Source organism: Palaemon carinicauda, chromosome 22 (assembly GCF_036898095.1).
Source record: "Palaemon carinicauda isolate YSFRI2023 chromosome 22, ASM3689809v2, whole genome shotgun sequence".
Classification (NCBI taxonomy): domain Eukaryota; kingdom Metazoa; phylum Arthropoda; class Malacostraca; order Decapoda; family Palaemonidae; genus Palaemon; species Palaemon carinicauda.
The window spans coordinates 90180249-90206681 of NC_090746.1; the positions used below are offsets into that span (position 1 = coordinate 90180249).

Below are 26433 nucleotides of genomic sequence, written 5' to 3' on the forward strand. Positions count from 1 at the left end.
GTTTGTTTACATGCAAAAAAAATATTATGGTCCTTTAAAGTAGGAGATGCTTTAATGCAAGCTGGAATGGCTTTCAAATCTTTAACAAGGTAGTTATGGTTAGGGAGTGATACTCACCTGCCTGACTGAATTAAGGCAGTTTTAACTTTTGCCACTTGGTGAAATCATGTGTTGCTGCTGTTTGTCATTTTTCACTTTCACTGTTATATCTTGTCCTCACATTAGTTGATTTCTAGTATTTATTGTTTTATTTTGAAGCTCCTCACTTGTGAAATGTGAAATTCCCCCAAAAGGTAAGACAGTAAATTAGTTTATTCTCTGAATCCCCATATGTTGTGTGCCTTTTGTTGAGGACATGACTCTTTAGTCTTTCCTGTATGATGAGTGTTGTTCATGCTTGTCCAAAAGGGAAGACTGATTGACGCTTGTTTGGCCTGCTCTTTGTAAGTCTTCTGTCCCTGGGAGAGATTTACTTCAGTTTGTCCCTAGGTGTTCTCTCTTAATGAGATAATGTTTTGACATAGTAATTCGCGTTTAACACAGAGTATCATTTCTGCGTTTAAGCCTTGTAATGCATAAGAGAGCTCTCAAACTAGGGAATAATATTTTTCTCAATTTGACTTAAAATTTTTCTCATTTTGTTTCTATTTCTTATCATTACTTCAACCTTTGTCACGTGAGAGCTTTACTTCAGTTTGTCCCTAGGTGTTCCATCTTGATGAGAGAATGCCTTGACATTGGAACTCGGTTTCAACACAGAACATCATTTCTATGTTGAAGGGCTCTCAAACTTGGTAATAATTTTTTACTCATTTTGACTAAAACTTTGTTTCATTTTTTTTCTATTTCTTATTATTACTTCAACTTCCTTCATATTTTATCAACTACCTTCCACCGTGATGTCCAACACCTCTTTGTTTTTTCATGGTTTAGAATTTTGGGTAGGATACCATGGCTGTCATCAGAGTTATTTTTTAAACCAATTGTGGGAACTGTGGTAGTCTTACCAACTGCCTGATACTGTTTGGACCAAAGAGAGGGCCTTCAAATTTCAGGGGTGTGCTAGTTTTCGAGATATGACTCTTGGCATTCTCTGCGGTTTGCCTGCCACAAGAAAATCCTCGACTCGACACCGTGCAGAGGAGAATTTGATAATATAAAAAAAGTGTAGGGCACAGTTCTGCCGTGCCATGAAAGAATTAGGCACCAGTCTGGGATGTCTTTTGTTTCAAAAATTGCTAATGGGAAGACTTCATCTAAATGGTCTTCCAGAACATAAACCAGGTTTTTTCTTCCATTTTGCAATGGAATTTTCATGGTCTAAAGACCAAATATGAAGAACTTGTGGTCTTCATTCATTAAAACTCCCCTGTAATTGTATGTCTACAGAAGAAGGTGAGAAACTGCCCTCTGTTGCCTTAGAATTGGGCACACATTTAACACACGAGTTCCTGATGACTGCCAGGTGCCAACCATTGTGTGATGATTGCTTGGTTCTTATGACCGTTAGGTACAGTATTTATTTATTGATTGTCCCAGTCGTGTGGATATCCTCTCTGTAGCTTTTAATGAGGATTGCAGGTACATCCTCACCAAGATTCTTAGAGGAAATGTTTTGTACGATGCCAGTTGCAATTTTAAGTTTGTATTGGAAGCTAGCATTCTTAATCCTTTTTAAATGATATATTGAATTTTAAATATTTCATTGTTGAGTTATTTATTAATTTCTGTTTGTTTTTTTAATTTTTATTATAAGTTATTAATCTTACTCAAATCGGCATCAATGACCATTGATGTTATGGTACCAGATAATTAGCATTCATTAATTCATTATTTGTTTTTAAGATTTTAAGGATTCTAAGGACCACAAATTGAATTGATAGAATTCTTATTTCTGTTTATAGCAGATTTGCATCAATAAAGTTTTTTTTCTAATTTGTTATTCTTAATTTTGAATTTTCTTCCAAATTTATTCAGTCCAGCTTCGCAAGAGTCTAATTCGGTTGTTATGGCTAGATAATCTCCCCGTTTGATAATAAGAATAAAAGGACTGCTTGGGTGCATAACTCAGCAGTGAATGTTATGATAATCATGTATCAAGTTCCTTGTATATTACAGTGGATGGTGAAAAGCCTTTCTCGAAGTAGATGGCTGACTTCCAAGAACTTTAGGAGTTAAATGGTTCAATTTTATTTAATGAAATATGATGAGTAAGTTGTTCATTTAGTCATTATTAATTATGAAGAGTAAGGTGTTCATTCAGTATTTATAAGTTATAAAGAATAAGGTATTCATATTTAAAGAACTTTTTTCTACTGTCCATTATTTTCAGGGAAGTATGACCATATGGGTAATGCTACTGATATTGAATCTTGCACCCGCTTATGCTGTTTAAGTAGAAACTGCCATGTAGCTATTTTACATAACAATAGCTGTGCTAATCTAGTCTGTAGCAGTGCCAAGAATTGCCAGATCATCCCAGGGAGTGGAACACATGTGGTAAAGGTTCGAAATGTTGATACTGAAGACCAGGAACCTGTATCTGAGACCAGGTGACTATTATTGAGTTATATGTGAAGACAAAAATTGATCTTTAAACAATAGTACTTAATGAATGAAACATATTTGTTGGTGTATTGAAGTACTAAGAGCCAAGGAATATGGTAGCCAATATATTAGAATACCTGAAACTCTTATATGGTAAAGCATTGAAATATTAAGAATCTTGGAACATGGTAATACCATACACTTTGGCATGGTAGGGAAGGAAAAACATGAAAGAGAATTATTATTTGCATACAAGGATATAAGAACTAGTGTTAAATTAAATGTGTTGCATGAATTTACTTTGAAAAACTATGTGTTCTATATCAGGGTCTAAGACAGAAGAAGATATTAGATTTTCATTGAAAATATTATATGGGAATATTCATTATGAAAAAGTGTCCATGGTGCTAGGATTTTAACATGATAAAAGTGAGTTATTGCCAGCATAAGTGAGGAAAAAATAAAGATTATGGTAAGAGCTCAATATAAGGTCTTAGGTGCTTGAAATGTATAACAAAAGCAAATATAGGAGATAGAAGTTTAAAGTCTCTTTCTCTAGAGAAGGCCTCGACGAAATCAATCAGGTTCAACATGGAATATCATTTCCATGTTTAAGCCTTATGACAGGTAAGAGGGCTCTCGAACTTAGGAAAACTGCTCTCCCAGTTTGATTCTAAGTCTCTCTCTCTATATTCTATTTCTAGTTCTCAATATTTATCCAACCTCTTAATTTTCAATATTAAACTTACCCGATAATCATGTAGCTGTCAACTCCGTTGCCCGACAGAATTCTATGGAGGGATACGCCAGCTATCACAATACTAGAAGGGGGTGTACTTACCAGCGCCACCTGTGGCCAGGTACTCAATCATTTGTTGTTGACACCTCCTCAATTATTCCTCTGTCGTGCTTCCGGCTAGACGTTCTGGGATACGCTTATGGTCTTCGAGTTTATTCACGGATATTTGGTGAAGTATTCTCTCAGATTAACGGCTGTCGCTTTACTGGAATCCTTCTTATATTAGCTAGATAGCTTTTATATAATACTGATATAACGGTTAACGAATTTTGCTTGTTTTTGGATCCCCCTTTGGCTAACTCTTTGGATTACAAGATGTCTGACATTTCGCAAGCCCCCTCCCATAGACGATGTAGGTCTTGCAATAGGCGTATTCCGAAGGCCTCGGTAGATCCTCACACCGCTTGTTCTGACTGTAGGGACAGGCCCTGTCAGTTAGAAAATCGATGTGAGGAATGCGCCGGACTTTCGGAATTGGAATTTGTCCGTCTTTTAAAATATTCAACTAAGTTAGAGAGAGGTAGAGTTAGGAGGAGTTCTTCTCACTCTTCTATGTTTTCCTCACCTCATGATCCCCTACCTTTTCCTACCCCTGTAGTGGCTACCCCCGAACCTACTGTGTGCCCTCCGCCTGATATGTCAGTTGTTTTGCGTGCTATTCAGGCTTTAGGCGATAAAGTAGAATCAGTGGTAAGTGACCATAAGTCTCTGATGGCCGAAGTTAAAGAACTGAAGGTCAAGAGTGCAGTGGGTGGAGTTAGTGCCAGTGCTGTGACGAGTGCTAGTGTCGGTGCAGTGCCAAGTGCTAGTGGTGCCAGTGTGGTGCGTGAGGATTTTTCTGTGCGAGCCAGTCGTCCTCCCAGTCCGGGACCTCTTGCAAGCTCCCATGCCCAGGGGAGAAGCAATGTCGAAGGGCTTAAGGGTTCGGCAGGCCTTGTTAGGCGCACAGAACTATCCTCGGTGGTTGCGGGCGTGTCTTCCAAAGACCGTCACTCCCACCTGCAGACGATTGAGCCCATCTTATTCTCGTCCGCTGATCAACTGTCAGGGAAGAAACGTTGGTCTCAGGTCTCGAGACCGCTTAAACGTAGAGTCCAGTCCGCGAGTGCTCAGCCAGGTTGCAGTCATTGGCTCAGCTCTGACTCGCCTCAGTCATCTGTCGACTGTACTCCGCCCAAGAGGAGTAAGGTTCTGCCACAACAGAGCTCGACTGTTAAGGCTTTACCTCAGTCTGTTATCGTTTCTGCCGATCCCAAGTGGACCCTGCTTCAGTCCATGCAAGCTCAGCTTTCGGACTTGATGCGTGAGTGTCGGGCTGAGAGTGTTGCACCTCCGCCTCCGCCTACACTCCCTCCGCCTGTTCTCGCTCCGCCTGTGCTCGCCCCGCCTGCGCTTGCTCCGCCTGGTCGCAGCACCATCTGCCAGGCGTACGATGTTGAGCCACTTTCGGAGTTCGCTGTTCCCAGTGGTGTTCAGCCTCAGCCTTCTTTGAGGCAACCCTTGCTTTGGGATCAGGAGAGTTATTCCACTCTTCCTCCGCCTCCCCTTGCTGCTCCACCAGTGGTGCAACTCTCGGTTGGGGTACAACAACCTCTCCCCTCCGTGAGTCAGTCTGCTCAGCCATCGCTGCAGCGAGCTCAACCCTCCTCAAGGCAAGCTCCTCTACACCCTGGACTTGCGCCTCAGGAGCCTCAGCTTGCGAGAACTTTACCTTGTTCTGCGCAGCCTCAACCTCATCATGCTCCGCTCATCTCACAGGAACAGGAACGGACTACTCCGCCTCCGTCCTCCGCTCAGCTAGTGCAATCCTTGGGTTCAACCTCTCTTGCTAGGAGTCAACCTCCTTCACCCATGCGCCTGCCTTCTGCTTCGTCTGTTGTTCAGCCTTTGCAGTCTGAGCCTCAGGTTTTCCCTCAACAGTTACTGGAAGAGGAAACCACTGTTATTGTTCCTACCCGTTCTGACTCTGCGGTTCAGCATTCTTGTCCGATCGCTTCGCTACACTCTGCTGATGAGGTGTCGGATGATGAGGAGGCACACCTTGATCCCTCATCAGACGTGGACGAATCTAAGCTTTCTCCACCGTCTATTGATTTTCGTAAGGTCTTGGCTCTACTCAGGGAGATTTACCCAGACCACTTTGTCTCTGCTATTCCCCGCTCTCCACCATCTGAGTTTTCGCTGGGCGTACAACAAGCTAAGTCCTCCTATACTAAGCTTGTCCTAGCTAGATCCTCCAAGAGGGCTTTAAGGATCTTAGGGGAGTGGCTGCAGTCTAAACAACACCTTGGCAAGACTTCCTTCATGTTCCCTCCAACGAAGCTCACTTCGAAAGCGAGCGTTTGGTATGCCACAGGGGAAGCACCAGGCTTAGGAGTACCTGCCTCTGCCCAGGCTGACTTCTCAAGTCTGGTGGACTCGCCTCGGAGAACTGCTATGAGACGCTCGAAGGTTTGTTGGACCTTCTCAGACCTGGATCATTTACTGAAAGGGATGTTCAGAGCATTTGAAATGTTCAACTTTCTCGACTGGTGCCTGGGGGCCCTCAGCAAGAAAACCTCTCCTGCGGACAAAGATTCTGCCATGCTATTAATGTCCTGCATGGATAAGGCCATCAGAGATGGATCGGGCGAGCTAGCGTCGTTGTTTGTATCAGGGGTGTTGAAGAAAAGGGAACAACTGTGTACCTTCCTTTCCGCCAGCATTACACCTTGCCAACGGTCACAACTCCTTTTTGCTCCACTCTCAAAGTTCCTCTTTCCCGAGGAGCTAGTTAAGGACTTGTCTGCTGCCCTGATACAAAAGGACACGCACGATCTTGTAGCCTCATCGGCTCTTAAGTCTAAGGTTGCCACCTCAGTCCCCAAGACTTATCGCTCCCCAGTGGCTGATACCCCGGCTACGAGGTTCATACCGCCCTTTCGTGGTAGAGCCCCCAGCCGAGGAAGCTCCCGTCCAGACTCTCACAGGAGCAAGTCTAGGAAAGGATCCAGGACATCTAAGGGAAAGAACTGACTCTCAGTTTCTCCAGACAACAGTAGGAGCCAGACTCAAGTTCTTCTGGCGAGCCTGGGAGAAGAGAGGTGCAGACGCACAGTCTGTCAGTTGGCTGAGGTACGGTTACAGGATTCCATTCTGCCTCAAACCACCTCTGACCACATCGCCCTTCAACCTCTCTCCCAACTACAAAGAAGAGGACAAGAGGCTAGCATTGCAACAGGAGGTGTCGCTACTTGTGCAGAAGAAGGCAGTGGTTATAGTCCGGGACCATCAATCCCCGGGCTTCTACAACCGTCTCTTTCTTGTGGCCAAGAAGACAGGAGGTTGGAGACCGGTGCTGGACGTCAGCTCTCTCAACGAGTATGTCACCAAGCAGACGTTCACGATGGAGACGACCAAGTCGGTCTTAGCAGCGGTCAGACAGGAGGACTGGATGGTCTCGTTGGACTTGAAAGTTGCATACTTTCACGTTCCCATTCATCCAGACTCCCAACCTTTCCTGAGATTCGTTTTCGGAAAGGTTGTCTATCAGTTCCAAGCCCTGTGTTTTGGCCTAAGCACAGCTCCTATGGTCTTTACTCATCTGATGAGGAATGTAGCGAAATTCCTACACTTATCGAACATCAGAGCCTCCCTCTACCTAGACGACTGGCTGTTGAGAGCCTCCACGAGTCGTCGTTGTCTGGAGAACCTCAATTGGACTTTAGACTTAATCAGAGACCTAGGTCTATTAGTCAATATAGAGAAATCTCAACTCATTCCCTCCCAATCCATTGTGTACCTGGGAATGGAGATTCAGAGTCAGGATTTTCGGGCTTTTCCATCGGCCCCCAGGATAAGCCAAGCCCTAGAGTGCATCATGAGCATGCTGAAGAGGAGCAATTGCTCAGTGAGACAGTGGATGAGTCTCACAGGGACCCTCTCATCACTGGCCCTGTTTGTCGAGCTAGGAAGACTCCACCTCCGCCCTCTTCAATTCCATCTTGCTGCTCATTGGGACAAGGGCTCGACTCTAGAAGCAGTCTCTATCCCTATCAACCAAGAGATGAAGACCACTCTCCTGTGGTGGAAGCACAATCTCCTTCTCAAGGAGGGTCTATCATTGGCCATCCAGACCCCCAATCTTCATCTCTTCTCAGATGCATCGGACTCGGGCTGGGGTGCGACCTTGGACGGACGGGAATGCTCAGGAGTATGGAACAAGGAACAAGGATTACTCCACATCAACTGCAAGGAACTGCTAGCAGTTCATCTAGCCCTGTTGAACTTCAAGTCCCTCCTGCTAGGCAAAGTGGTGGAGGTGAATTCAGACAACACCACAGCCTTGGCTTACATCTCCAAGCAAGGAGGGACCCATTCGAGGAGCCTTTACGAGATCGCAAGGGACCTCCTCATTTGGTCAAGAGGTCTAAACCTCACTCTGGTCACGAGGTTCATCCAGGGCGATATGAATGTTTCAGCGGATCGCCTCAGCAGAAGGAATCAGGTCATTCCCACGGAATGGACCCTCCACAAGAGTGTGTGCAACAGACTTTGGACCTTGTGGGGTCAACCTACCATAGATCTGTTTGCCACCTCCATAACCAAGAGACTTCCGCTTTATTGTTCCCCTGTTCCAGACCCTGCAGCGGTTCATGTGGATGCTTTTCTTCTGAACTGGTCCCATCTCGACCTGTACGCATTCCCTCCGTTCAAGATAATAAACAAAGTTCTGCAGAAATTCGTCTCGCACGAAGGGACACGGCTGACGCTGGTTGCTCCCCTTTGGCCTGCAAGAGAATGGTACACAGAGGTACTTCAATGGCTAGTCGACTTCCCCAGGACTCTACCTCTAAGAGTGGACCTTCTACGTCAACCTCACGTAGACAGGTTGCACCCAAACCTCCACGCTCTTCGGCTGACTGCCTTCAGACTGTCGAAAGATTCGCTAGAGCTAGAGGCTTTTCGAAGGAGGCAGCCAGTGCGATTGCCAGAGCTAGAAGAGTTTCCACTCGTAGAGTCTACCAGTCTAAGTGGGAGGTCTTCCGAAGCTGGTGTAGAGCTAATTCAATATCCTCTACCAATACCTCTGTGATCCAAATAGCTGACTTCCTTCTACATCTTAGGAATGAGAGATCCCTTTCAACACCTACGATTAAAGGATATAGGAGCATGTTGGCCTCAGTTCTCCGCCACAGAGGTTTGGACCTGTCTTCCAACAAGGACCTTCAAGACATTCTCAAGTCTTTTGAGACGTCTAAAGAACGTCGTCTTTCCACTCCAGGCTGGAATCTAGACGTAGTCTTAAGGTTCCTTATGACATCTAGGTTCGAACCTCTCCAGTCAGCTTCCTTCAAGGATCTTACCCTCAAGACTGCTTTTCTCGTTTGCCTTGCAACAGCTAAGAGAGTCAGTGAGGTTCATGCCTTCAGCAAGAACATTGGTTTCACAACCGAATCTGCAACATGTTCTTTTCAGCTTGGATTCCTAGCAAAGAACGAGCTTCCTTCACGTCTTTGGCCTAGATCGTTCGAAATACCTAGCCTCTCCAACATGGTAGGTAACGAACTAGAGAGAGTTCTTTGCCCTGTCAGAGCTCTCAAATATTATCTGAAGAGGTCTAAAGCTATTCGAGGACAGTCAGAAGCCTTATGGTGTGCCATCAAGAAACCCTCGAGACCCATGTCCAAGAATGGGCTTTCGTACTATATAAGGCTTCTGATCAGAGAAGCACATTCTCACTTAAAGGAGGAAGACCTTGCATTGCTGAAGGTAAGGACCCACGAAGTAAGAGCTGTAGCTACTTCGATGGCCTTTAATAAAAACCGTTCTCTGCAGAGCATAATGGATGCAACCTATTGGAGGAGCAAGTCAGTGTTTGCATCATTTTATCTGAAAGATGTCCAGTCTCTTTACGAGAACTGCTACACCCTGGGACCATTCGTAGCAGCGAGTGCAGTAGTAGGTGAGGGCTCAGCCACTACATTCCCTTAATCCCATAACCTTTTTTAACCTTTCTCTTGAATACTTTTATTGTTGTTTTTATGGTTGTTACGGTAGGCTAAGAAGCCTTCCGCATCCTTGGATTTGGCGGGTGGTCTATTCATTCTTGAGAAGCGCCTGGGTTAAAGGTTTGGTAGAGGTCCTTTAGTAGGGGTTGCAACCCCGTGTACTTTGGCACCTTTGGGTTGATTCAGCCTCCAAGAGGAACGCTGCGCTCAGTAAGGAAGACGAACTTTAAATAAAGAGGCAGAGTAACGGTTCTATTCGACTTCCTTACCAGGTACTTATTATTTCATTGTTATTTGAGATAACTGTTATATGAAATATGGGATACTTAGCTATCCTTTAATCTTGTACACTGGTTTTCACCCACCTCCCTGGGTGTGAATCAGCTACATGATTATCGGGTAAGTTTAATATTGAAAAATGTTATTTTTATTAATAAAATAAATTTTTGAATATACTTACCCGATAATCATGATTTAATCGACCCTCCCTTCCTCCCCAGAGAGAACCAGTGGACCGAGGAATAATTGAGGAGGTGTCAACAACAAATGATTGAGTACCTGGCCACAGGTGGCGCTGGTAAGTACACCCCCTTCTAGTATTGTGATAGCTGGCGTATCCCTCCATAGAATTCTGTCGGGCAACGGAGTTGACAGCTACATGATTATCGGGTAAGTATATTCAAAAATTTATTTTATTAATAAAAATAACATTTGTTCCGTAACCGAAATACAAACCACGCTATTTACAAAGGGTTATTACTTTTAGCGTAGCTGAAATGGCGAGCCATTAGAATTTAACGAGGGTGTATTACCCCCGCGCTAGTTAGCGGGGGGGTAGGGGAGTGGTAGCTAGCTACCCCTCCTCCCCCTCACACACAGGTGAATACTCACTTTCACTTTTGGCTCGGACTGTGACAGACGTCTCTCTGTCTTGGTCCTCGCTTGGCAGCCATTGTCTGTTTTGTCTTTACTTATTCGCTTACTTTTCTTTTACTCAATATATATGTAAACATGTTTTCATGTTTGTATATATATTTGAGTATAGAAATAAGTAAGTTTCCTTTTCAGATGTGTGTGTGTAGTGTACGATATCTACGTGGAGGCCTCGGCAGTTAGGCCACCACGGCCTAATTTTATGGGTTGCGATCGAGTTTGACTTCGGTCTTTCTCTCTCTCTCTCTCTTGAGGTCGTTCACCCTTTTACTATGTTTTACTACGCCCTTGTAGCTTCCTTCCCGTGTGGGTGGGGTTGCTACGCCGTACATTTTGTCTCAATTAGTTTATGAATCTAATTGTAGTTGTTAATTTTTCAGCTTGTAGAACGATTCCTTTCGGGGTTTTCGTTTTTTTTTCTTTAGTGTTCATTCATTTTTAAATTACATAATTACATAGTTACATAATTATAATTGTTATAATTCTGTTTTGGTTACAGCTCTCCTTCCGCGAGTGTAAGTGGTTGTGAGGGCACGTGCCTGTTGTGTAATTCTTGTTCCTTTTCCTCGGGATTCCTCTTCGGAGCCTTCCCGGGGGAATGAATGTGTACTAATATTATTTGTTTTATTTTTTTACAGTTACCGATCTAGTTCGTTTCTGTAATATAGCAACGGTGTGAGCTGTCTGGTTGAGTCCTGGGGATTCGGCTGTTGCTGCCTCCCCCCTTGTATTGTCGTCAGGGGCGTGTCTCCTTCTACTGGTAGTACTCCCGTGTCGACGGACAGCTCTCCAGTTCATTTTAGAACAGTCAGGAGGCTTGCCTCCTTGGGCGGATAACTTTCCTTCCGAGGGAAGTTTTTTTTCCTGTCCAGGCTTGAGCTTTTCCTCTTATGGGGGGTTCTTCTCTTGCCTTTTTTTCGTGCGACTATGCTCTTGGTGCTGAGCGGTCGCACCTGCAGTTTCGCTCAAGGGGCTGGGCAACTGCAGGAGCTCCTCTTCGGAGGATTGCCCCTTTTAGGTCACTGGCTGACCAGTCTCTTCCACGAAGTGTTTCTCTTTCGTTCGCGAGAGAGTACACTCATAGAGACTCCTCTTCGGAGGTTTCTTCTGTTGCTGTTGCTGTTGGCCTCCCTCGCCGTAAGGCCCTCCGTCCGCCTCGTCGTAAGGGCCTCTCATCTCCCTATAAGGGTGCTTGAGGCGCCTTTTTGAATCTCCGTTTGCAGCCTACAACTTCTTTTTCTCGATCTTCCGTCTTGGTGCAGATGGACAGCAGTCTAATCTCGTCTTCCGACGGGCAACGGTCTTCCCGACGGACAACGGTCTTCCCGACGGACAGCGGTCTTCCGACGGACATCAGTCTCCCGGCGGACAACGATCCCTTCGGGGCAAAGGGTTGCCCCCACGGGGGTTCTTCCCTTGCGTGTCAGGGTTTCCCTGCGCGCCCTTCTGTTCGTCAGCGCTCTCCTGTTCGTCAGCGCTTTCAAGATGATCTTCCCTGCGGTTCCTGTTACGTGCCCTGTGCGCCCACGTTCGCCCTCGCGATCTAGAACTTCGGTTCAGGTCGGGGTCAAGGACTCTTCTTTACGCAGGCTTCCACGCGTAGCCTTCTGCTCGTCAGCGATCATCAGCTCGTCAGCGATCATCAGCTCGTCAGCGATCATCAGCTCGCCAGCGATCGTCAGCTCGTCAGCGATCATCAGCTCGCCAGCGATCTCCGGATCGCCCACGTGTGTTACAGCTGGCACGCCAACGTTCTCCAACACTTCTGAAGGAACATGGTTCGCCAGCTACTAGCTCAACTGCGGATGCTGATCGCCATCGCGCGACCCTCAACTGCAGATGCTGATCGCCATCGCGCGACCCTCAACTGCGGATGCTGATCGCCATCGCGCGACCCTCAACTGCGGATGCTGATCGCCATCGCGCGACCCTCAACTGCAGATGCTGATCGCCATCGCGCGACCCTCAACTGCGGATGCTGATCGCCATCGCGTGACCCTCAACTGCGGATGCTGATCGCCATCGCGCGACCCTCAACTGCGGATGCTGATCGCCATCGCGCGACCCTCAACTGCGCGCCATCGCACAACCCTGAACGATTGCCCGCTTACGCATGCTGCTCCTCATCGCACCACCCTGAACGATCGCCCTCCTGCAGATGCTGATCACCATCGCACCCTTTCACGCGATCATTCACCTGCGCATGCTGCTCGCCATCGCACAACCCTGAACGATTGCCCGCTTACGCATGCTGCTCCTCATCGCACAACCCTGAACGATCGCCCTCTTGCGGATGCTGATCACCATCGCACCCTTTCACGCGATCATTCACCTGCGCATGCTGCTTGCCATCGCACAACCCTGAACGATTGCCCGCTTACGCATGCTGCTCCTCATCGCACCACCCTGAACGATCGCCCTCCTGCAGATGCTGATCACCATCGCACCCTTTCACGCGATCATTCACCTAAACATGCTGCTCGCCATCGCACAACCCTGCACGATTGCCCGCTTACGCATGCTGCTCCTCATCGCACAACCCTGAACGCTCGCCCTCTTGCGGATGCTGATCACCATCGCACCCTATCACGCGATCATTCACCTACACATGCTGCTCGCCATCGCTTACCGCCAGCGATCTTCTTCACCTACGCGGCAGCACGATCCCTCGCCGTCACGCCCATTCGCCCGCGCGATCGCGCGCCCGCGCGATCGCTCGCCCGCGCGATCGCTCGCCTGCGCGCCCGCGCGATCGCTCGCCTGCGCGCCCGCGCGATCGCTCGCCTGCGCGCCCGCGCGACCGCTCGCCTGCGCGCCCGCGCGACCGCTCGCCTGCGCGCCCGCGCGACCGCTCGCCTGCGCGCCCGCGCGACCACTCGCCTGTGCGCCCGCGCGACCATTCGCCTTTGCGCGACCGTTCGCCCTCGCGCGACCATAGTTCGCGGCGAATTCCACAGCCGGTGGTAGCAGCAGGGACGCCTGCTCCTAGGCGGCACTCGGGATCACCTCCATCCAAGCACAGGTTGGTAGTGCAGGACGAAGACAGGTCAGTACAGCATTCTTCCCACCTTCTTTTCAGGCAGGAACCGTCGTGTCCTCTCCAAAGGATCGCCCGATCCCTTTCACCTTAGCGAGGATTTCGGACTCTGTGTCCTTGGAGCAGCAGACATGGTTTGATCCGCTGGCACGGGCGTTAATGAGGGTTATGAAACCAGCACTCACCGGCCAGGGTAACAAACCAGCGGCTGTCTCTCCTACGCTGAAGAGAAAGAGAGGAGTGGACTTCGTGGTGACTTCCCCCAGGGCGAAGTTGGTTCCCAAGAGGTCGGTCTCGAGGGTCCCCACTCCTGCACGAGTACTCTCTCCTTCTCCCGCCCTGGAAGGATTTTTGGCGGGGGGGCTTTCCGTTGAAGATTTCTCCATCGGACAAGGGGTGACTGCTTACCTCTTCCTCTGGGAGCTTACCAGGTTCTTTCCCTCCTCGGTTACGGCCCGAGGTTTGGTTCAAGGAAGCTACAGGAAGATCAAGGGTACTTTCCTCCTCTCGAGCTCAGGCACCTTGGCCTTTCGTCGTTAAGTATCTACTTGCGGACAAGCTCGATGTTGTACCATCTGGACGCACTGACTGAAGGCTTCCTTCGGGTGTCTCATCTGTGGAGGTCAACGACCTCAGACACCCTTCCATCCTTGAGAAGAGTTTTGTCTTTGCCCAAGGACAGAGACTTAAACATCTGCTGTGCGGAGTAAATCGACTTCCGGTTTCACTCCTCCAAGGCGCTTTCTTCCAGACTCTGCAGGGCTCCAGCTCCCTTTTCTTTCAACCACGTCGGCCTAAGTTATCGGCTACGACAACTGGGACAAGGTGTCCAATTGCAGTTTCCTCCTGTCAGGAACAGATGGCACGGGAGACTTCCCCGGGGGAGGGCATAGTCCTAAAAGGAGTTCACGAACTCTAGGATTGCAGGTTTTTTCGCTGGGAGGATGCTTAAGGTTACTCATCCGAATGACAGCTTCCCGATGCCCATTCCCGCACAATCTCTGTGAGTAGCCAAGGATATCGCGCCTGCCGTCTCTGTCAGCGAATTCAGTGTCTCTGAACCTCTATGCCATAGCATCAGCAGAGTTGCCCGGTTGGGCAGAATGATCCATACCTTAGGCGAAGGTCTTCCTTAGGATCATCGACGGCTTCACCCCCGGCCCCCTCAGTCGATCCTTTCTTGTAAGGAAGGATCTGAGAGGGGATGTCCATAGTCGACCTCTCAGCCCTGATCAAGTTTGTCGAACAAACTTCGGCCAGCGTAGACCAGCAGAATCGATCAGACTGGTAACGAGGCGACAGGACTCCTTTAACCCTGGATCGGAAGGACGGGTACTTTCAGTTTCCATTCCATCCATCTTCCAGGGTGCTCGTCGAATTCAGCCTAAACTGCAAGTATTCCTGCTTATGATGCAGTGTGGCTATCCCGCCGTGGCATAGCAGGTGTGTTTCCCCAGAGAACTCTCCCTGCCTTCCTTTTGGCCGCTCAGGTGCAGACTTTCGCCTCCTCTGCTGTTTGGAGGGCTGGTCAACTCCGGTAGGCTCGGGTTTCGACCTTCTTCAGCGCCGGGAAAAGCTTCCGAATGCTGACCATGAGTGTGGGCTCATGGTATTTTGCTTGGAGCCTTCTCTTCCTCTGCCTCAACATCTGGAGTATCTGGCCATGATATTGAGTCAACCGCCTTACCACGTTGGAAACCCCGCTTCTCGTCCGTCCAGCGAGGTTAAGCAACGTCGGTACTTGGATGGGTGACCACCTGGGGACGCCAGATTCTGTTACCACATCCTCCGAGCCTTCCTTTCGGTTGACTGTGGCAAGACTGAGGAGAGTCGCAGTACCTGTTCTCAGTCAAGCAGAGTTTTCAGCCCTACCTTGGAACGTTTCCTAGTTCTTCTTTCCTCATTGACCCGTTTATAGTCCGAACGGTCGCCTCAGGATAAGTTCCATGTGGGGCGATCCAAGTTCCGGTGGCTTCAGGCAATGTTTAACCGGACTCCCTGGCCCTATGGGACCAGCGGAACTATTAAACCTGCAATGGGTGTTGACCTATGGAGCCTCTTGATGGTAGTGGATATTCTCGTCCTTTCCCCACATTCTTGATGCGGTTCTCGGACTCGTCAAAGGAAAGGGGGGGGGGGGGCATGTTCCGGTCCAGGCCTATGGTCAAGACCTGAAGGATACCTCTCCATCATTCAGGCAGGCTTAAGGGCCTTAGTCTGGCCCCTCTTCAGATCCTACCGCTCCTGCCAAGTCGCCCCGTTGCGTGTCGACTTCATGCTAACCAGCAGGGGACGCATTTTCACACCTTCACATCTTGCAGTAGAGATACCGGGATGATTGAGATTCTCTCAATTCCACCATCGGCTCTCTCATTCCAGGCAGGGGAATGTTTCTCTCAGACTATCCGAGCAGAGCCTCATAGAGAGAGTGTACCTAAGGGTCTTTGACCTTGGGTAACCAGCAAGTGCTGGTCTGGGGGACCTGATCGCGACAGCTTGGAACCTCAAGCTTCCGCTAGTTTTCCCCCCAGTCTCAGACCCCGAGACTCTGGCAAGATGCATTCCGGTGATGGTGGGACAACTTCGACGCCTGCGTCTTCCCTCCTTTTTGTCTGCGGACAATGGGTCTCAACAAAACCAGGTTGTCTGTCAACCTTTCAATGGGAGAGCTCCACTGGGACTATGCGCAGAACGGTTTCTGGACCCTCTGCTTCCCCTGACGGAACTCCCGGGAGAGCTTCTCCCACGGCGCAGACTACTCAAGCAACCACACTGCGACATCTCTCCCGAACCGGGGCGTCGCTTCGGCTTCATGCCTGGAGACACTACGCTTCCTCCTCTAGAAGAGACAACCCGCTACAGTCGCGGTACGGAGGTCGCGTCATCTGCGATAGTCATCCACAGGGGTCTCCCAGGCAAAGTGAAGAGTCTAAGGTGGTTGGTGCCGTGGGAGATATACCTCTTCCCGTGAGGCCTCTTCTCCAGCAATAACGGTCTTATTGCCTTTCGGCGGGAGGAAACTCCTTTCCGCTCTTGGCAATGAAGCCTGTCGCTCAGCCTTTCCCTGACCTTCAGGCTTAAAGGAATAACTTTTTCCTGCCCGCTGGATCTATCCTCGCTCATGCGAAGCTACGATCGTCCCTGCCCTAGTCGGAGGAAGACCTCCGACTTGGAGCATGGCTCGGACTTTTAGTCCTTTAAGAGATCTTCTCAAGACCCTTTTACGACAGGCCTCGGATTGTATTCCGCCTTGGGTCTTCTGCTCACTCTGGCCACGGCCAGTGTGTAAGCAATCTTCTTGGTCTCTTACTACTCCCCCCCTTTCTAAGGAAGAGGAGAAGGCAACATTCAGGCTCGCTCCTGAGTTGTTGGCTAGACTCAGAATCTGAGGGTCCCGACCCTTCGGTCCGATTCATTCAAGATTTTGAGTCTCCATTCTGTGTCTGATGTCCCAAGACCTTCTCTTTCTTGCCAGTACAGGAATCGAGAGGTTAGCGCTGGGAACAGCTGCAGTTTGGCCTCAGTTGCAGCCGATTTGGGAACACAAGGAGGACATGGGGGGAGAGTCACCAGTATACCTCTTCAGCCCGGACTCAAGGACATTCATCTCGACCTGTCTTCAGACCCTCCCCCGTCACGTCGCCCTACAGCACGATGTTGGATACATCGCAACGTCCCTCGCCTTCGAGTAATACTACTCTGTGACGCAGGTGCTACAAGCTGGAGTCTGGAAGCGTCTGATGACCTTCGCAGCCCGCTTCCTGCAGGGCGTGACCCACAGGAGTCTCGATACGTTTTCTATCGCTCTGTGGTGGCTACACAACAGCTGGTCTAACCTCAGGCTCCTTTTTGGACAGGTAGCAGAAGGTTGAGGGCATTGTTATCAGGTTTTAGTCTGCATGAACGAAAGAAGTATGTCTGGCCCTTACTTCTTTCTTCATCATCCCCTCTACGGGGAAGCAGCATCCTGGTCTCTGCATAGCTGACCTCGAACCTCTGCAGGTAAACCATGCTTCCTTGTGTTCCGAGTATTGAGTCAATACTGTCGCGTCCCCCATACCCTGACGAGGTGGTATTGGGAACGTCCTAACCCAGAGTTCCTTCTGGAACTCCAGGTCAACTGCCTAGGACGGGTCACACTTCTTCCTTCACACACAAGCTTACGTAGGCCACATGGTTCCTTGCGGTGCAAGGAACTTGTGAGGTGCAGGGACTCCTTTTCTCGAGTGCGACTCACTCGGATTCTGAGTCCCCGGGTAAAGCCAAAGCCAGTATGGCTGGGGACTTTCCACCCTTCCTAAGGGATAAGTCACCCTTTGTAAATAGCGTGGTTTGTATTTCGGTTACGGAACAAATGACAAATTCGAAGATAATTTGTATTTTTCCTAACCATACAAACCTTAGCTATTTACACATATTTGCCCGCCAGCCCTGTCCCCCAAGACAAGTCCTACCTCTAAGTGAAAGTGAGTATTCACCTGTGTGTGAGGGGGAGGAGGGGTAGCTAGCTACCACTCCCCTACCCCCCCGCTAACTAGCGCGGGGGTAATACACCCTCGTTAAATTCTAATGGCTCGCCATTTCAGCTACGCTAAAAGTAATAACCCTTTGTAAATAGCTAAGGTTTGTATGGTTAGGAAAAATACAAATTATCTTCGAATTTGTCATTTTTATAAACTTATTTTTGTCTTGGTGTCCTAAATCTATGAGTAATATTTTCCTTATCCTTATATATATTCTTACCTATATTATTTTAACTATTTCTTTATTTTGTTTTTTTAAATGGCATGAATATTTCCTCATTTGTTATTAGTACTTGCTTAGATGATGAATGATAGAAGGGATCGTGGTTTGAATATGTTTGAGGCTTTTTTGGCAGAACTATTATCAAGGGTTGGGTCATAAGAATCCTTGGGATCCAGACTTTGAGGTAGGATTCTGAGCTTTTGGCCGGAAGTCTGTCATCACAGATACAGGGAGGAGGATGATTCCATGTTTTTGGTCTCAGTTCTAACAGATGGATTTAGCTTTCACCTGTGCCTGTATATCAGTTTTGGTACTATCCCACAGGTAGTGTATTAAATGGACCTTGATTTCCTGTAAATTTTCAATATCAAACTTACCCGATGATCATATAGCTGCATCCCTGCTGCCCGACAGAAAAAACCTACGGGAGGAATACGCCAGCGATCGCTATACAGGTGGGGGTGTACATCAACAGCGCCATCTGTCAAGTAGGTACTCAAGTACTCGATGTCAACAACGAACCAATTTTCCCTCTGTCGTGCCACAGGCAAGACCTACTAAATACGCCGTCCCTAACTGGATTTGTTTTCACAATGATTTGGTGAAGTACACTATTCCAGTTTTGAGCTTTCGCTATGCAGGGGTTTTATCTTCATTTCAAAACTTGAACTCGTTTTGGATAGATTTAATTATGGTGCCGAAGAGAGTATGGACTCGAAGAGAGTATGGACTCTCTTTCACTTTTAAATGGCCGACCCTTCCCTTAGACGGAAGTGTGTTTAGGTTTTTGGTAATTTTGCTTAACAAGTTATAGATCTATTTATTTTATATCTCTCCGCCTTTAATGCCTCTTCGATTAACTTTCCATTTATTATAAACTTATAAAAATTAATTTTTATGTTTGTTTATAAGCGAACTTTCCTAATAGTAGGCGGTCCTTACTTGGAACCGAAGTTAATTAACTTTGAGCCCGTCATATCGTATTTACCTTTTAAGAATTTATACCTTTTTTAATTTTATGTTTTTGAAAGAATTTCTTTGATAGTCTCGTACTGTTTTCAAAGATGAACTAACGTTTAGTTTTGTCTCCGCAGTTGTTGACGTTCAGAACGTTCAACATGCGCTCTATCGTTACGATAGAGAGAGAGTATTTCACGGTTTCACGTTGCAGTAAGAGTAAACCGATTCTAGCGTTTCGTTCATTCTTTCTTAGCTTAAATGGTTTAAATTCTAAATAAAGGAACTTTTTATTTGGGAAACCTTTCAGTTTTTTCCTTTAGCAAATAATATGTTTTAACGATATATAATTGGGCTCTTCTCTTAGCTTCTGAGTCAAGAGAGAAGAGAGAGAAGGATAGAGACGGAGGGAGAGAGAGGAGAATAAACGTTTCGTTCAAGCGGGTAACGTTGTTCTCGTTTTTTACTCTTCTCCCTTGTTGCTGTAGGGGAAGAAGGTAAAACGTTTCTAGAGTTTTATTCTTGTTCCCAGGCTTTATGCGGTGAGAGATTTTAAACGTAGTTTATTTGATCTAGTGTTTAGTCTCTTTTCCAGCCACTGAATTCTTTATCTTTAATTATGTTTTTCTGTTGCATTGTAAACTGTTTTCGCAATTACTACCTTTTAATGAAGGATAGGATTGCGTGTTTCAGGTGGAAATCAGTTAAAGTTTCGATTTCAGTGAAATAAGTGCAAACAGAAAATCAAAAGTGATAAAGTGATATGCGCAAAGTGTTACAGTGTTGCGTTCGAGGGTTCGTCTGTTCATGCCAGTTGTTCACCTAGTCCGATACCTCTTACAAGCTCCCAAGCCCAGGGGAGAAGTAATGTCGAAGGACTTATGGGTTCCACAGGCCTTGATCGACGAACAGACGTTTCCCTCCGTGGTTTCGGGTGTATCTACACACGTTGCCGACGTGATCACCCCACCCACACAAAGACGAGAGAGCCCATTTATTCCTCGTCTGCGGAAGAGGTTTCTCGCAGAAACCATGGACCAAATCTTGCAGCTTTTTAAATGCAAGTCGGTCCCTTCCGCGCAAGTCCAACGGCCTAGGTGTAGCCACTGGGTCAGTTCGGACTCGCTGCAGTCATCCGACGACTGCACACCTTCCGAGAGAGGCAAGGTGGTACCGCAACAGGCAGTAACTCCGTCTGTTGCCGCACCAGCTGTTTTAGACCCTCAGTTACAACGGACAGTAGCTCCGTTTGTTGCCGTCTTTTATAGACCCTAGTGGTCCATGCTGCAGATATGCAGTCTCAGCTTGCTTCCTTCATGCAGGAGTATCGTGCTGAGAAGGTTGACACTGCACCTGTTAACCTACAACCTGCCACGGTTGTGCGCTCAGCAGATACTGCGGCTGCCTGCTCCCACACTCCACCTGTGAGAGCTCCACCACCGATGCGCAGTCGACCCTGCCAGACGCATGTTCATGCTGCACCCTCCGTTGACATGCGCGAGCTACCGCATCAGCAGTGGGAGGGTGCTGTCAAGCTGCCGTGTTTTGCCGCAATGCGGCATGCTCCGCAACCCACGGCAGTCCCTCCCACGCACCAGCACTCCGCTTTTGTTGTTGCCAGCTCCCACACTCCGACTGCGGAGAAGGTTGACGATGCACCCGTTGGCCTACAGCCTGCCACGGTTGTGCGCCCGGCATGGCTGCCTGCTCCCACACTCTTGTTGTGAGAGCTCCTCCACCCATGCGCAGTCGACCCTGCCAGACGCATGCTGACTCCCACAGACACACGGAGCACTCCGTTGCCGTGCGTGAGCTACCTCAAGCTGCCGTGTTTTGACACGGTGTGTCAGCCTCCGCAACACACTGTGGTTACCGCCACTCGCCCGCAGCAAACTAGTCAGTCAGGAGTTGAGGCTTCCCCACACAGCTTTGGTTGTTGCCAACTCACAGACTGTCAAACAGTTACATGACGTTGCCTTCTGGTGTGCTACTATACACCAGTGCTGTATGTCCTCACGCACCTGTTGGGGTTGACAGTTCAGTTTTTGACAGTTCACAGACTGTCAAGCAGTTTCATAACGTTGCCTTCTGGTCTGCTGCTTATGCACCAGTGAAACCCTCACTGAGATAACCTAGCTTTTCTCGGACATGGTTCCTGTAGATGAGAAAGTGCTGTTCTCCCTCCTTCTGATATTCCCTTGAGGACTCTGTCATTTGGAGAGGAGCCTTAAGCTGCTTAGCCTCCTATGGACTTTTATTAAAGCATAACATGCTTCCAGGGAGGGTAAATGGTTCCGCTTCAGTCGCTAACCCCGTCTGTTGCCACACCTGCTCCCATAGACCTTGGGCTTTGTTGCAAGACATGCAGTCCAAGCTTAGTCCTTGATAGAGGATTTTTTACGGAGAAGAACCTTCTTGCCAACAACCTTCCTACCGGTTGGTTGTACGCCCTGTTGACGCTGAGGTATCCTACTCACGTCCGCCAGTTGAGATGGTTCCTCCACCGGTGCGACCCAGTGTGGGTTGCCAGTCGCACGTTGACGTTAAGCGACTCTCGGAGGTGGTTGTGGACGTTCAGTGTGTCACTGGGAAGACGTTCAACAACCAGCAGAGGTGACTTGTTGTGACGCAGTGCGGTAACCTCAGCAACCCGATTAGGGGTTGTCTGCACAACCCAGACAGTCTAGACAGTTTCGGGTTGTCGCTGTACTTCCTCGCTTCCCCATGGTTGACAGTTCACAGACTGTGCAGCAGTACCATGATCTTGTGTCCGGCTCCGTCACGCATCCACCAGTGCGACCGGATTCAGCGAGTCAGACGTTGCCCACTCCGTTGCCGTTTCCTCATCAGTTTCGGATGAGGAACCCTCTGATGAGGACATGGCTGAACAAGACGATCAACCCCCAGCCCTGCTATCCATCCAGAAGATGCTGAAGAAGGAACACGGCCCTGTCAGGCTGTGGATGAGTCTGGTTAGGACACTGTCATCCGTGGTTCAATTGGTGTCACTTGGAAGACTACACCTCCGTCCTCTTCGGTTTCATCTAGCTCTTCACTGGAAAAGGACAAGACGCTAGAAGCGGTCTTGATCCCGGTTTCCGGAAGATAAGTCTGGTCTGACTTGATGAAAGGACTTTATCAACCTTTGATAGGGTTTTCCCCTGACTGTTCAGACTCCCAACCACGTTCTCTTCTCAGACGCATCGGACGTAGGCTGGGGTGCGACCTTAGGCGGTAGGGAATGCTCGGGATTATGGAACTCGAGTCAAAGGACAATGCATTTCAACTGCAAGAAGCTTCTGGCAGTACGTCTGACCTGGAAAAGCTTCAGGTCTCTCCTTCAAGGCAAAGTAGTGGAGGTGAACACGGACAACTCCCTGCTTTGATGTACATCTCCTAGCAAGGAGGGACCTACTCTCTGACATGGTACGAGTTCGCAAGTGACCTCCTCTCCTGTTCAACAGGTCTAGACTTTTCACTAGTAACAAGTTTCTTCCAAGGCAACTTGAATGTCTTAGCAGATTGTCTCAGTAGGAAGGGACAATAATTCCAACATATTGGACCCTCCACAAGGATGTATGCAAGAGACTTTGGGTCACCTGGGGCCAGCCAACCATAGATCTCTTCGCAACCTCGATGTCCAAGAGGCTCTCAATACTTTGCTCACCTATCCCGGACCCAGCAGTAGTTCTTTTAGATGCCTTTCGACTAGATTGGTCTCATCTAGATCTATATGCATTCCCTCCGTTCTAGATTGTCAACAAGGTACTGCAGAAGTTCGCCTCTCACGAAGGGACAAAGTTGACACTAGTTACTTCCCTCTGGCCCGCGAGAGAATAACTTACCGAGGTACTTCGATGGCTAGTAGACGTTCCCAGAACTCTTCCCCTAAGGGTGGACCTGCTACGTCTGCCACGCGTAAGAAGGTACTCCAAGGCCTCCACGCTCTTCGTCTCACTGCCTTCAGAGTATCGAAAGACTCTCGAGAACTAGAGGTTTTTCGAAGGAGGCAACCAGAGCGATTGCTAGAGCAAGGAGAACATCCACCCTTAGAGTCTACCAATCGAAGTGGGAAATCTTCCGAAACTGGTGCAAGTCAGTATCCGTATCCTCGACCAGTACCTCTGTAACTCAAATAGCTGACTTCCTCTTATATCTGAGGAAAGAGCGATCTCTTTCAGCTCCCACTATCAAGGGTTACAGAAGCATGTTGGCATCAGTCTTCCGTCACAGAGGCTTAGATCTTTCCAACAATAAAGATCTACAGGACCTCCTTAAGTCTTTTGAGACCACGAAGGAGCGTCGTTTGGTTACACCTGGTCGGAATTTAGACGTGGTTCTAAGATTCCTTATGTTAGACAGGTTCGAACCACTTCAATCAGCCTCCCTGAAAGATCTCACCTTTAAGACTCTTTTCCTGATATGCTTAACCACAGCTAAAAGAGTCAGTGAGATTCATGCCTTCAGCAAGAACATCGGATTCTCATCCGAAACGGCTACATGTTCTACATCTTGGTTTTCTAGCCAAACACGAGCGGCCTTCTCGGCCTTGACCAATATCGTTCGATATTCCAAACTTATCGTATGGTTGGAAATGAACTAGAAAGAGTATTATGTCCTGTAAGAGCTCTTAAGTTCTATTTTAAAACCTTTACGAGGCCCGTCTGAAGCTTTATGGTGTTCAGTTAAGAATTCATCTTTGCCTATGTCAGAGAATTCTTTATCCTATTTTTATCAGACTGTTAATACGAGAAGCTCATTCCCTTCTGAATGAGGAAGACCAAGCTTGGCTGAAGGTAAGGACACACGAAGTTAGAGCTGTCACAACTTCCGTGACCTTTAAACAAAATAGATCTCTGCAAAATATATTCGACGCAACCTATTGGAAAAGCAAATCAGTGTTCGCGTCTTTTATCTTAAGAATGTCCAGTCTCTTTACGAGAACTGCTACACTCTGGGACCATTCGTAGCAACGAGTGCAGTAGTGGTGGGGGCTCCACCACTACAATTCCCTAATTCCAGAACCTTTTTAATCTTTCTCTTGAAATATTTTTGGGTTGTCCGGAAGGCTAAGAAGCCTTTCGCATCCTACTTGATTTGGGGGGTGGTCAAAATCATTTCTTGAGAAGCGCCTAGATTAGAGGTTTTGATGAGGACCTTTAGTATGGGTTGCAACCCTTCATACTTCAGCTCCTAGGAGTCGCTCAGCATCCTATGAGGATCGCGAGGCTCAGTAAGGAAGACGTACTTAAAAAGGCAGAGTAATTGTTCAAGTCGTCTTCCTTACCAGGTACTTATTTATTTTATGCTTGTTATTTTGAATAACTGCTAAAATGAAATACGGAATACTTAGCTCATAATGTCAACTTGTTATGCTGGTCTCTACCCACCCCCCTGGGTGTGAATCAGCTATATGATCATCGGGTAAGTTTGATATTGAAAAATGTTATTTTCCTTAGTAAAATAAATTTTCGAATATACTTACCCGATGATCATAAATTAAAGGACCCACCCTTCCTCCCCAATAGAGAACCAGTGGGACAGAGGAGAAAATTGGTTCGTTGTTGACATCGAGTACTTGAGTACCTACTTGACAGATGGCGCTGTTGATGTACACCCCCACCTGTATAGCGATCGCTGGCGTATTCCTCCCGTAGGTTTTTTCTGTTGGGCAGCAGGGATGCAGCTATATGATCATCGGGTAAGTATATTCAAAAATTTATTTTACTAAGGAAAATAACATTTTCCTTTCCAACATATGATAATCAATGTTCTCAAATAGGTAAACAAGCCATCAAACAAATCAACACAACCCTATTATATGGATCCTTTGAATAATATCCCCCCATCCCCTAGATATGCTGATTCCCCCTGGTACTGTTGACAATTTTGATTGCTCAAAGTAACAAGAAATCTGATGGCAATCTAGGAACTGAAAATATTAACTCCTCCAGTGATTATACACTGTAGTCTTTTATTTCTTCTTCCCAAGGATGCCAGGATATTGAAAAATCTGGCAGTATAAATGAAAATTTTAGAGTTTTATATTTTTGGGTCATCGCTCGTAATATAATTATGAAGACATCTTCAATCTCTTCAAACCTTTTGGAGAGCTAGAAATAATGAAATTGAAACTCAAGTGATAAACAAAAATTTTGGGGATAATGTAACGAGAGCTAAGAAGGTCTTTATTTGAAGTGAAATGTGAAATTTCTGAATTTTTGTGTCATGCAAAAACTGCACAGCATTTAACCCTGGATAGGTACGGTGGGTCGTTTGCGACCCCGAGCGTCAAAAAAAAACAGGTTTTTCTCACGTGACTCACCCCTGTGACTGAATTTGTGGGTGATCGACCTGCAGGAGGTGTCTCCCCTACACGCTCTAGTAGTGTCCAGATGTGCATTGCTGTAGCTGTACTCCTTCCCCGATTTCTGAGACGCATCGGGGTCGTTCGCGTCCGAGTTTACCCTTCTGAGGTAGTTTGCATAATTATCAAAGTTATTACGTATTATGAAATTGTCGTAGAATGGTGCAACTTGTATAGGTTATCAGTTGTGGAAAGTCTTGGTGGATTGTTTGGCTACCATGTGCATGTTTTTTTTTTTAGTTAAAATGTCGTTCATCACCACGAGGACCATTTTACCGCGAGTGCCCCTTTTTCATTTTTTTTCATTTTTTTGCCAAGTCATTTTTCCGTAAGATATTGCCAAATAGTGTCGTAAAACTTTTGCTTGTTTAGTGTTGGAAAGTGTGTCTAGATGATCTGGCTACCCATGCATGACTTTGTTTTTGTCAGATACGACGTAGTTATTGGTATATTGGGTATTTAACTGCGGTTACCAATTTCTGTTTTTTTTTCAATATTTGTAAAAATTACTACGTAGTAAGGAATTGCCGTATATTATTGATTTTTTTTTCATGTTTATGTGTTAGAAAGTGTGCCTTGATGGTTGGGCTAACACGTGCATGTCTTTTTTTTTATCTGAGATGTCGTATATTAGAATGTCGGGCATTTTACCGCGAGTGTCCCTTTTTAATTTTTTTTAATTTTTTTGCCAAGTCATTTTTCCGTAAGATATTGCGAAATAGTGTCGTAAAACTTTTGCTTTTTTAATGTTGGAAAGTGTGTCTAGATGATCTGGCTACCCATGCGTGATTTTGTTTTTGTCAGATACGACGTAGTTATTGGTATATTGGGTATTTAACTGCGGTTGCCAATTTCTGTTTTTTTTTCAATATTTGTAAAAATTTACTACGTAGTAAGGAATTGCCGTATATTATTGATTTTTTTTTCATGTTTATGTGTTAGAAAGTGTGCCTTGATGGTTGGGCTAACACGTGCATGTCTTTTTTTTTATCTGAGATGCCGTATATTAGAATGTTGGGCATTTTTCCGCGAGTGCCCCTTTTTATTTGTTTTGCAT

The 26433-nt window shown here is 47.1% G+C and overlaps 1 protein-coding gene across 3 annotated transcripts in view; it reads left to right on the plus strand.

Moving 5' to 3' along the window:
- LOC137616613 (dyslexia-associated protein KIAA0319-like protein) overlaps positions 1-26433 on the plus strand; it is a 175401-nt gene that overhangs the window by 19934 nt on the left and 129034 nt on the right. For all 3 annotated transcript variants that reach the window (XM_068346517.1, XM_068346518.1, XM_068346516.1), the window contains exon 3: positions 2333-2552. In XM_068346517.1, coding sequence (XP_068202618.1) covers positions 2333-2552 — 220 coding nt within the window. The remainder of the gene's footprint in view (positions 1-2332; positions 2553-26433) is intronic.